Genomic DNA, 12,561 nt, shown 5'->3' on the forward strand with positions numbered 1-12,561 from the left:
CTCACATATCCAATTTCGGCCAATGCAGCAGGAATCAGAGTGAGTGGTCAGCATTACCCTGAAAAAACATGAAGGTTGGAGGTGCCGCCTTTACTGGCTGCATAAATAATGAGAACACTGGTTTTCATTCTCAAAAATATTACTAAAATATTTTAAAGTACAAGTTGTAACATGGAGAAACGTGTATATAAGCAATGCACAGTGACTACACTGACTTTAACCACAAGCCTACAGGGCACTTATACCCCCTTCTTGCCCAGGCCAATTTCCAGCTTTCAGCGCTGTCGCATTTTGAATGACAATTGCGCGGTCATGCAACACTGTACCCATATGAAATTTTTATCATTTTTTTGTGACAGGTAGAGCGTTATTTTGGTGGTATTTAATCACCTCTGGGTTTTTTTTATTTTTTCTTAAACAAACCAAAAACCACTGAAAATTTTGAAAAAATAAGTTTTTTCTTAGTTTTTGTTATAAAATTTTGTAAATAAGTGATTTTTGTCCTTCACTGATGTGCGCTAATGAGGCTGCAGTGATGGGCACTGATAGGCTGCACTGATGGACACTGATAGGTGGCACTGATGAGGAGGCACTGGTAGGTGGCACTTAAGGGCATTGACAGGCATCACTGATGGGCACTGAAAGGCAGCACTGATACATGACACTGATATATGGCACTGTTAGGTGGCACTGACTGGCATTGATAGGTGGCACTGACTGGCATTGATAGGTGGCACTGACTGGCACTGATAGGCAGCAATGATAGGTGGCACTGATTGGCATTGATGGATGACACTGAAAGGCAGCTCAGATGGGCACTGTTATGTGGCATTGATGTGGCACTGATAGGCACTGGCACTGATGGACTTTGACAGGTGGCACTGCTGGGGCTACACTGATCATCAGGGCACACTGATCATCAGTGCCCTGATGATCAGTGTACATGTCCCCTCCGCGGAAAGCCGATTACCGGCTCTCCTCTCCTCTCGAGCTGCCAGAGTGACAGCTTGAGAGGAGAGAAATGCCGATAACCGGCATTTCCGTGTTTACATGTGATCAGCTGTGATTGGACACAGCTGATCATATGACCGAGCCAACATCTTCGGCTCTTTCCGTGATCGGTGATCCGCTGTGTCGGAGGGACACAGTGCACCACCGATCTGCGCGCTCCCTGAGCCGCGCATGCGCGGTGAGAATGGGAGGACGTCATATGACGTCCTCTCAGAACGAGAGAACTACCTTGTGCCCGTCATTGGACTATATGGCGGGCGGGAGGTGGTTAAAAGGGACAATATTGATATAGTCTGCTACTGTGTCCCATACTAGAAGTGCATGACCCTTCATTTAGCAGTAAATTATTAGAGATCCAAACTGACCTACAGGCTTGCATTGAGGGAAGAGTAATAAAGCACAAACCACAGCAACTGGGGTACAAATAACCAAGAATCAAACAATGCCCTGCAGGAACAGAATTACAAATGCTATACATTTTTTTAATGGATATATTGATACCATTTTTATGGGAAGATTACCATATAGATTTTAAACTTTAAAGTATTTTTTTCTTGTTGACAGGTGGGCGGGATTAGAATCTGTCATATATGTATTGCTGTCTGTGTCCCTGTTAGAAGGATTTCTCTAGCTTCCTATCCCGTTGATCACATAGGACATGAGTGAAATGTGAGCACATGCAGAAAGACCTGGCAGAGGTTCTGACTTATCTGCTCTGCCCCCCCACCCAAAAAAAATAATAAATAAATGGTGGAGTCAGAATGTAAAAGGGCTAATAATTGCCTTTCAAGCAACTATCAGACCTTATCAGCCTTGCTGAAGATGTGTAGCATTGTAAGCTGGATGTTTTCAGTCTTTGAATATGTGAGCCTTTGTGTGCCCCAATACCCTCCCACTATGTTTTAAAAGATAAGGTGCAGCCAACAATCCATAACATACCACGCACGTCACTACATTGTAAAGGCAGTTCAGGGGCTGGCAATGTCCCCATTTGACCAGGTTTGTTTTTATCAGATAATACAAATTATGGGGTATATATATATATATATATATATATCTTTGTTTAGTGAAGAACATTCTTTTGCAGGTATATAAAAAAAACCTAATTCTGTTTAACAAGCACTACTACATCAATTATAACTGACTGGTGACTTCATGTGTCCGTCTCATACCTGTGTAATTGTACTGAGCACATGATAGGTCTACAGTGGTCTCCAGCTCCACTTTCGTCACCTCTGACAGCCACTGTCGGAAATCCTCAAACAGAACTTTTCTAGAACATGGAGAAGACAGAAAAGAGATTGTTTTATGGCTGTTAGATCTAAGAATCATGCTTGAGACCATGAAGGAAAAAACACTAGTTATTCATGTCAGTATACTACACTTTTTTTCAATATTTCGTGTTTTGCTTTAATGAAAGAAAGAGTAGTGATACTGTCAATAAGGGTAACATAGCAACTTTCTTTTTTTAATACGGTGATTTGTCCGTTATTATAGAACCATTTTATTGGCGCCAGTAATACTAAAGAGACAGTTAGTTAAAAAAAACCACAGGTGTTATGAGTGCCATGTACAGACACCAGTGTTGGTCAGAAATACCCTGAGGCTAGGTTCAGACCTATGCAGTTTGCGTTTGATCCATTTCTGCAGTGCATTTTGGCACATGCGTTTTGTTCCCTTTTTTCTTTCTTGTTGCTAGGCAATTAAAACACAAAATGCATCAAATACGCGGCAACAACATGCTTTTCTGCAGCTTTTCCATTGAAGTCTTTAGAACCAAGAACGCAACGTGAATGTGTCCCATAGGAAATCATGTTAAATGGACTGTAGTGAATTTCTGCAAAACTCAAAACACTGCGGAAAACGCTTAGGTGTGAACCTAGCCTGAGTCTGCGTGGTATAGTTTTCTACAGTAAAACCTATACCAAAGTGTCATTCATTTTCCAAGGCACCCAACACACTGTTACAGCAGCAGGCAGCACACACACTCATAAGCACATCAAAAGGAAAAAAAAAAAATTAAAGAAATAAAAACACGTTCAAATTCTCCTGCATCAAAGTGATTGTAAAGACAAAAAAAAATCTCATACTTACCTGCTCTGTGCAATGGTTTTGCACAAAGCACTCCTGATCCTCCTGTTCTCGAGTCCCCTGCTGTTGCATGTGGCCCATCCCTCCTGGCAAATGCCCCTTCAGCAAGCAGCTTGCTATGGGGGCACCTGAGCAGGCTTGCTCCCAAGCCACTGCTCTGTGTGTCCATTCACACACAGCCGCAGCAGCTCGGTCCTGCCCCCTCCTCATTAGCTCACTAGCTGTGATTGACAGTAACAGGAGCCAATGACTCCCACTGTTGTCTCAGCCAATGAGGAGAAAAAACCAGGACAGCTGAGGCTCGCGTGCACATCACCAGATTGAGAGGGGGCTCAAGGTAAGTATTAGGGGGGCTGGGGGATTCGCGGCACAAAGAAGACTTTTTTACCATCATGCATAGAATGCATGAAGGTAAAAAACGCTGCGTCTTTACAACCACTTCAAGGTATACAACCATCCCATTAATTTTAAATAAATGCAGTGCATACTGAGAATGGGTCCAAAGGAATTTGTCATGATAGAAATTTTGGCACTGCCACTAGTGCCTCATTTTCAAAGCTGCGGGTTCTAAGTCTGCCATCTAGGTCCTTGCTTTACTACTTGGTGAGTTACCGACCTGAACACGTAAGCAAGTAGAAATTGCCACTTTACTGGCGGTATACTCTCTTCAGCTCAGTATCCCACTAAGCAGTGAAAAAAGCATCAGGATGACAGTCCCAAAGCTGGACCCTCTGAAAATATGTCACAAGAGAGAGTGATGTGAATGAAAACACACTTAGAATAAATAAGTGAAAAATAGAGACAGATGTCTCCATTATGAGAGGTCAAGCTGTCTGATCAAAAATCATAGAGACATGCATGAGTGGGGCTTGACAAATTGCTTTGAATCTAGAAGCCAGCTAAAAAAGTTAGGAGCTAGTTTTTTTTAACTAACAAAGCTTTATTTTTAATGACAAAACCCCTTCTCTTATTTAGCCCTGATGTGTATCTTTACTGGTGCATGACACAGGTTTACACACAGTTTTGCCTCTCAGCTTTTTCCTATTAACCTTCTTAGGATCCCTAAGAACTCAGTACATTTAATATTGTAGGTTCAGCACATGCTGGGACTTGTAGTTCTATCACAGTCTGCAATGAGGCTACAGCACATGCTGGGACTTGTAGCTCTATCACAGTCTGCAATAGAGGTAAAGCACATGCTGGGACTTGCAGTTCTATCACAGTCTGCAATGAGGCTACAGCACATGCTGGGACTTGTAGTTCTATCACAGCCTGCAATGGAAGTATAGAACATGTTGTTACTTGTAGTTCTATCACAGACTGCGATGGAGGTACAGCACATGCTGGGACTTGTAGTTCTATCACAATCTGCGATGGAGGTACAGCAAATGCTGGGACTTGTAGTTCTATAACAGACTTCAATGGAAGTACAGCACATGCTGGGACTTGTAGTTCTATCACAGTCTGCGATGGAGGTACAGCACATGCAGGGACTTGTAGTTCTATCACAGACTGCGATGGAGGTATAGCACATGCAGGGAATTGTAGTTCTATCAGTCTGCAATGGAGGTACATCACATGCTGGGACTTGTAGTCACCCAGCAGCCCCTGCCCCCAGTGTACACACTCAGGCGGTATCCCTGTACCATTGGCAGAACACAACTGTGTATTGCCCCCTCATAAATGATATGACACTCCTCCAGCCCAATGTCCGAACGCCTGCCCAACCGTCTACCACCCACTCTAGCCCCGTCCCACCCCCGGGGCCCCTCAGGTCTGCTCTATTACCTTGCTTCACTTGTCAGTGACTTCACCACAGACACCCAGGCAGAAGTGAGCACCAGGCCCTTTCACCCCCGCCACAACCAATCAACGCTCTGGCTACTCCAGACTGGCGGGCCGCTCAACCAATGGCCAGTGGGCAGGAGCTGACAGCAGCCTCAACACAAGGCTTGGAGCGTGTGAGGTGGTGTCAGCTTGGACTGTGTGATCCCAATGAATAGGCTGACAAAAGCCCAGGTGCCAGAACACAATTTCTAGTCACCATGTCGACCTGGCACCTGGGATTTGTTCAGTTCTATTCATAAGGTTTTGTATAATGCTTCTGGGCTCAGCTCATGAATGTACATACTTACTACCAACACCACAAAAGCTCCAGCCAATTCTCACCAACTGTCTATTCCTTATCACAGCATACAGCATGTAGGAAAAACATCAACTGTCATGTCTACATGTAGGAGACTCTGAAGCACAAGAGGTGTGAAGGGAAAAAAATGTACCACCAAATCTCTCTTACCTCAGGGCCCGAATGTGTGGTTCCTTTCTGCTCTTCAAATCCTCCGACTGTATAAAGAAATATATAACTATCAGCAGAGACTACTAATGTCATGGAGCAAAACAACACCGGAGAATCCTAATGAAATGTAATTTCTATCAACTCGGCAGTATACACCAATCAGCCATAACTTTATGACCACTATATCCTCCTGAAGAAGCGAGTATGTCACGAAACATATAGAGGACTCTCCGCATTCTCTTGCTCATACCCACTTGTGTTTGGAAGCTCATCCTGATGCTGGATGTTGCTACACAATATTTTGGAAATTTATGCTTCTGAATTGGAGCCTTATCATGGTTAGGATTTTATGGGGTTTTTTCTAATGTATGATTTTAAATATCATTGTAATAAAAATTAAGTTTTTTTTATCTATATATGTGAACTTTTTATTCTTTGGGTACGGAAATAGTCTACTTGTATTTCCCCCCCATTTTAATTTGAATAGTCAATGTTTGGATAATGGTGCCCCCTAGTGCTTACTTAGTTGTCTGCTCTGGCACTTGCTTCTTGTGATTTATGACCAATGACATAAATTCTAAGATTCTATTCTTTGCATTATACTTTAGAAGCTGGTTTGGTTTGCTACTGTTCCTCCATTACGACACCTGATAAACTAAGTATGGGGTTGTAGTTTGAAGTTTTGTAGATATATAACATTTGATGAATAGCTTATATTTCAACATAAAAAATGCGTTTTCTCTAGATAAGATATCATGTGTTTAGCTTCAGTGTTTAAGAATAAAACAGACAACACTTGTTCTATGCCAGGGGCCTCCAAACTTTCTAAAGAAAGGGTCAGTTTACCATCCTTAAGACTTCGGGGGGGGGGGCGCTATACCCAGTGGAGTAAACAATGCCCAATCTTTGATATTAAGGGGAGAAATAGTTAGGTGTCAGTGGGAGAAATAGTGCCCATTTTTGTTGTCAGTGGCAGGAATTATGCCCCATTGTTGGTGTCAGTGGCAGGAATAATTTCTCAAGGGTGGGTAAAGCCAAGCAAAGGGCCAGTTTGGAGACCACTGTACTATGCAATGGAAGAGTCTCTGTCCATTGTTCTGTTTGTCCTTTAAACCCTTGGCCCTGGCGCCTCCTGACCCTTTAAGGGGTTGTAGATGCCGGGAGATAGTGCAGTGTTTCTAATCATGTGACCGCTGTGATTGGCTGTCACATGATCGGAAAGCACCCAATCACAAGTAGAGATCAGGAGCTTTTTGTTAGCCGTAACTGTGCTGGGAGCGCAAAGGGCGCGCACTTTTGGCACAGATCTGTTTCCCTTTAGGTACGCATATATGAGGCCTCTCAGCGTTAAGGCCCACACACCCAGAGGCTGCATATACAGTTGTGTTCAAAATAATAGCAGTGTGTTGAAAAAAGTGAATAAAGCTCAAAATCCTTCTAATAGCTTTTATTTCCATACACACAAATGCTTTGGGAACACTACACATTCTATTCCAAATCAAAACATGAAGAAAAATATATCAAATTTGTGTTGTTTCTCTAAAAATAATTGAAGAAAAGTGAATATTAGACTGTTCAAAAAAATAGCAGTGTTTGTATTCTTCTTTAAAAACTCAAACATTCACTATATAAACTGAAAAATGTTTGAAGATTTTGCTTTCCTTTGAATCACTTAATGAATATTTAGTTGTATAAGCACTGTTTCTGAGAACTGCTGTACATCTGTGTTGCATGGAGTCACCCAACTTCTGGCACCTGTGATCAGGTATTCCAGCCCAGGATGATTGGACTACATTCCACAGTTCTTCTCTATTTCTTGGTTTTGCCTCAGAAACTGCATTTTTGATGTCACCCCACAAGTTTTCTATTGGATTAAGATCCGGGGATTGGGCTGGCCACTCCATAACGTCAATCTTGTTGGTCTGGAACCAAGATGTTGCACGTTTACTGGTGTGTTTGGGGTCGTTGTTTTGTTGGAACACCCATTTCAAGGGCATTTCCTCTTCAGCATAAGGCAGCATGACCTCTTCAAGTATTCTGATGTATTCAAACTGATCCATGATCCCTGGTATGCAATAAATAGGCCCAACACCGTAGTATGAGAAACATCCCCATATCATGATGCTTGCACCACCATGCTTCACTGTCTTCACAGTATACTGTGGCTTGAATTCAGTGTTTGGGGGATCGTCTGACAAACTGTCTCCGGCCACTAGACCCAAAAAGAACAATCTTACTTTCATCAGTCCACAAAATGTTGCGCCATTTCTCTTTAGGCCAGTCAATGTGCTCTTTGGCAAATTGTAACCTCTTCAGCACATGTCATTTTTCCAACAGTGGGACTTTGCGGGGGCTTCTTGCAGATAGCTTGGCTTCACATAGACGTCTTCTAATTGTAACAGTACTCACAGGGAACTTTACACCTTCTTTGATCTTCCTGGGGCTGATTGTTGGCTGAGTCCTTGCCATTTTGGCTATTCTTCTATCCATTCGAATGGTAGTTTTTCGCTTTCTTCCACGTCTTTCAGGTTTTGGTTGCCATTTTAAAGCATTTGCAATCATTTTGGCTGAGCAGCCTATCATTTTCTGCACTTCTTTATATGTTTTCCCCTCTCCAATCAACTTTTTAATCAAGGTACGCTGTTCTTCTGAACAATGTCTGGAACGATCCATTTTCCTCAGAATTTCATTGCACTGTAACCAGCATGCACAACATTTGCTGCCTTCCTTCCTTAAAATAAGGGCAATAATTGCCACCTGTTTTTCAAAGAATGAATGACCTCACTAATAGAACTCCACACTGCTATTATTTTGAACATGTCCCTTTCAATTCGTGATTCAATTACACAGAATCAGCAGCATGCATGTCATGACTGTTGGGTCTGTTGGATTTCTATTACTCTACTACACCTGCTAGTAAATTATTTGCCATGAAGAAATATAATTTCTACTAAAAACATTGATTGATCCGGTTAGTGATGTCTGACTGCTATTATTTTGAACACAAATGTATGTGTACTGCCAGCAGGAAAGAGTTAAAGTGACACTAAACTGTTTTTTAAATCTATTCAAGCATGATTTAACTCAACAAAAATATCTTCTGTTGCTCTCAGCCTTCAATTTCCTTTTTTTGCTCCAGTGATCCAGCTTCCAGTTACAATGTGACTACCTACATTCTCTATTCATTCTCTGTCTATTCTCACTGCATGTAGGAGTGTAGCCACCCTCTCTTGCTTTACAGATGGACTATAAGTAGGATGCATTGAGCAGTGCACATGACAGCAGCTAATGTGAACTGTTTGATCTAAATAAAAAGAGGAGGGAAAAGGAGAGGATCGGAAGTTCATGGAGGACATTACAGAGAGGCAGATAAATAAAGTAAGAAACAATTTCATGAAAAATAGATTACATGGCCATTAGTGGATGTGTCTATACTGTATTATACACTGCTCAAAAAAAATGAAAGGAAACCTTTTTAACCACATGCTAACCGCGCTATAGCCAAATGACAGCTACAGCGCAGTTGTCCAGTTCTGGGAGGGCGTCACATGGCATTCTCCCAAAACACGCCCCCCGTGCGCCCCTAGTGGCGTGCACCTGGCAATCTCTGTGTCCTACAGAGACACAGCTGATCACGTGATGAGGTAAAAGGCCAATCACAACGGCCTTTTACCACATGATCAGCTGTGTCCAATGACACAGCAGATCACCGAGTAAATAGTTGCCGGTTATCGGCTGCACTTTGACAGCGTGAGGAAGGTACAACTGATAACTGGCAACTGTCACAGGGCAGATCGGCACTGATGATCAGTGCCCAGCTGTGCCACCCAGTGCCCCCAGTCAGCGCTGCCTATCAGTGCCCATCATTGCTGCACATCAGTGCCTACTTATTAATGTCCACCAGTGCCGCCTCATCAGTGCCACTTCAGCCTATCAGTGCCCATCAGTGCTGCCTATTTGTGCCAGCTCATCGGTGCCCATCAGTGCTGCCTATCAGTGCAGCGTCATCAACCCACATCAGTGAAGGAGAAAAATTACCTGTTTGCGAAAATATATAATAGAAACAAAGAAAAACTTATCTTTTCAAATGTTTTGCACTTTTTTTGCTTATAGTGCAAAAAATTAAAAAAGCCCAGTGGCGATTAATTACCACCAAAAGAAAGCTCTATTTGTGTGAAAAAAAATTATAAAACTTTCATATGGGTACAGTGTTGCAATTGTCATTCAAATTGTGAGAGTGCTGAAAGGTGAAAATTGGCCTGGACACGAAGGGGGTAAAAATGCCCAGTAGGCAAGTGGTTTACCAGAGTATAGCAACAAGTCAATGAAACTCCTGGGATATTGACCTGGTAAGGCAAGTAGCAGAGGGGGTTGTTAATCAGTTTCAGCTGCTTTGGTGTTAATGAAATTAACAGGTGCACTAGATGAGCAACAATGAGATGACCCCCAAAACAGGAATGGTTTTACAGGTGGAGGCCAGTTACATTTTTTTTCCCTACTCATCTTTTTTGACTGTTTTTTCACTAGTTTTGCATTTGGGTAGGGTCAGTGTCATTACTGGTAGCATGAGGCCATACCTGGACCCTACAGAGGTTGCATAGGCAGTCCAACTCCTCCAGGATGGCACGTCAATACGTGCCATTGCCAGAAGGTTTGCTGTGTCTCCTAGCAGACTCAAAAGCATGGAGGAGAGCTGAGCAGGGCTGTAGAAGGTTCTTTTTTTTTTTTTTTCCAAAAAAAACGTTTTATTGAAGTATGAAAGGTAAACAAATGATAGACAGATACGGATCGCAGTCCGTGCAAAGTTTCTAGTACGTTCTCCCATAACGCAGACGGGATCAAGACAATATATTAATTTGTAGAACATCAGAGGACGGAGTTCCACAGTAAGGCAAAAGTGATAGACGTAACCATAGCAATACTGACAGTAGCATGTACTTTAGATAATTATGGTATACACTAGGCTCTATGTAAGGAAAGTATACATAAGCGGATTCTGAAGTGGTCGTCAAAAGTATCCTCTCAAGGCATCTATGACATATATTTCCATCTCAAAAAAAATGTGGGTTACTGTTGTAGAATATTGTTACATCTGTATAGCTATGGGTGTTCCGTACCGAATGAGAATAATAGCTAATTAGACTATGAGAAAAGAGGGTGTAAATGAGAGAAAGAAAAGAAAAGAAAGAGAGGAGCGTGGGGATGGAGGAAGAATATGAGATGAGATATCAAAATGAGGTGGGAGGAGACGCACATGACAAATAGAAGGGGGGAATGGGGAGAGAGAGATGGAGAGAAAATAAAAAAAAAAGAGAGGGGGGGGGGGAAGTGGTTGGATGATGAGGTTCATATTTAAATAAGCATAACCAAACCAGTTACATCTATTCGTAACAGCCTGGCTGTATCTAATTCATCTTTTTAATTAGCGATATTTAGAGGCCTTCGGTGTCTCCAAATCTTTCTCGTTCAATCCCTCAGCAAGCCAAGGTAAGTATCAGTAGTTTGGAAGTGGGTCCAACAAGCCCAAGTCTTCCTGAATCGCTCGGGGTGATCTTTTGCCACTGAGATCAGTTCCTCCATTTCAGCAATCCTCTGGATCCTAAGAATCCACTCTCGTACGGTGGGAATATAGGCTGATCGCCAATGAACAGGGATACACTGCTTTGCCGCATTTAACATGTGTAATGCAAGGGACTTACGGTAAATCCTCACCGGAAGGGAGGAGTGATGGAGTAGACATTGTGCTGGTGTAAAGTCTAGGGTGTAAGTGGTTACTTGTCTAATGATGTCCAAAATTCGTCTCCAGAAGGGCTGCAACAGCGGGCATTCCCACCATATATGGAGAAGAGTACCATTTGCCTGGGAGCATCGCCAGCATAAATCTGGCACTTTAGGATCAAATTTATGAATCACAGATGGAACTCTATACCATCTGGAAAAAACTTTGTAGTTGCTTTCTTGTGTAGAAACACATATGGAACCTTTATGCATGTGATCGTAAATGTGGTTCCATTCCTCAGGTGAGATTGAAATTTCTAGATCATGCTGCCAGGCTGCACAGGCCTTCAGTGAGTGAGATGTATTGGAACTTTCCAATAGGGAATATAATTTGGATATTACATGCCTCTGTGGGAGATCTGTAAAGCAGAGTTTTTCGAAAGCAGTAAGCGGTCTTGAATAATCCTGTGGGGAGTTACGTAGAAAATGGTGGATTTGTCTATACATCCAAGGCGTTAAGGTAAGGGCTGGCCACGCCTTTGTAATGTCTTCTCTAGATCGGAGCTTAGAATCTTTGAGAAATTGACGTACTGTTAGGTTATCTTCCCGTCTATACCCAGCGAGAAAGGTCGTAGACATCCCTGGAATAAAGTCCGGGTTCAATTTGATCGGAGTGAAAGGGCTCGGAGAGGAAGAAAGTACTTTTTCCTGAAACACTTGCGCGCTACATCGTAAAGTGGGACCTATAAGTGGGTGCGTCCGAAATTCAGAAGGGACATGGGCGGTTTTCAGCCATGGGGAGGTGGAAAGTGGTATCTTCGAAAAATCAGCCTCCAAACCGACCCAGATCTTATGAATGTGATTCGTGGTCCAGTCTACTAATCTGGCTAGGTGGCAAGACCTGTAGTAACGAGAAATATCCGGTAATCCAATACCTCCATTCTTCTTGGACATAGTGAGTTGGGTGAAGCTGATTCTTGGGCGTTTATTATACCAAAGAAAAGAGGAGCAGAGCGTTTTATATGATTGAAAGAATGAATTTGGTAATTGAATTGGTATTGTTTGTAGTAAATATAATATTCTGGGGAGCATGTTCATCTTAAGTATGGCTGCTCTACCAAACCAAGAGAACCAAGGTTTATTCCACATCTGAAGGTCTTTGGAAATGTTACGTAAGAGGGGTAGAAAATTTGTTGCATATAGTTCGGTAAGATGGGATGGTAGTTGGATACCTAAATAAGTGATAGTTTCTCGTTGCCAGGTAAAGGGAAAATTTGATGTCGCTTGTTTAACCACCTCCGGTTTTAATGATACATTAAGCGCTTGGGATTTAGAAAAGTTAATTTTGAAGTTAGCCAAATACTGAAATAATTTGAAATCCTGTAACAAATTAGGTATCGTGATATGAGGATCTGTCAGGAAAAGCAGTATGTCGTCAGCAAAGG

General features: G+C 42.4%; 1 protein-coding gene across 3 annotated transcripts in view; it reads right to left on the reverse strand.

Annotated features, from left to right (window-relative positions):
• OGFOD1 (2-oxoglutarate and iron dependent oxygenase domain containing 1) overlaps nucleotides 1-12,561 on the reverse strand; it is a 33,134-nt gene that overhangs the window by 11,387 nt on the left and 9,186 nt on the right. For all 3 annotated transcript variants that reach the window (XM_089661438.1, XM_089661436.1, XM_089661437.1), the window contains exons 3-4: nucleotides 5,399-5,445; nucleotides 2,184-2,284 (exon numbers count right to left, since the gene is read on the reverse strand). In XM_089661438.1, the coding sequence (XP_089517564.1) occupies nucleotides 2,184-2,284; nucleotides 5,399-5,445 (148 nt within the window). The remainder of the gene's footprint in view (nucleotides 1-2,183; nucleotides 2,285-5,398; nucleotides 5,446-12,561) is intronic.

The sequence above is a fragment of the Staurois parvus genome, unplaced genomic scaffold (genome assembly GCF_062004578.1).
Source record: "Staurois parvus isolate SC_StPar_1 unplaced genomic scaffold, SC_StPar_1.0 ptg001336l, whole genome shotgun sequence".
Classification (NCBI taxonomy): domain Eukaryota; kingdom Metazoa; phylum Chordata; class Amphibia; order Anura; family Ranidae; genus Staurois; species Staurois parvus.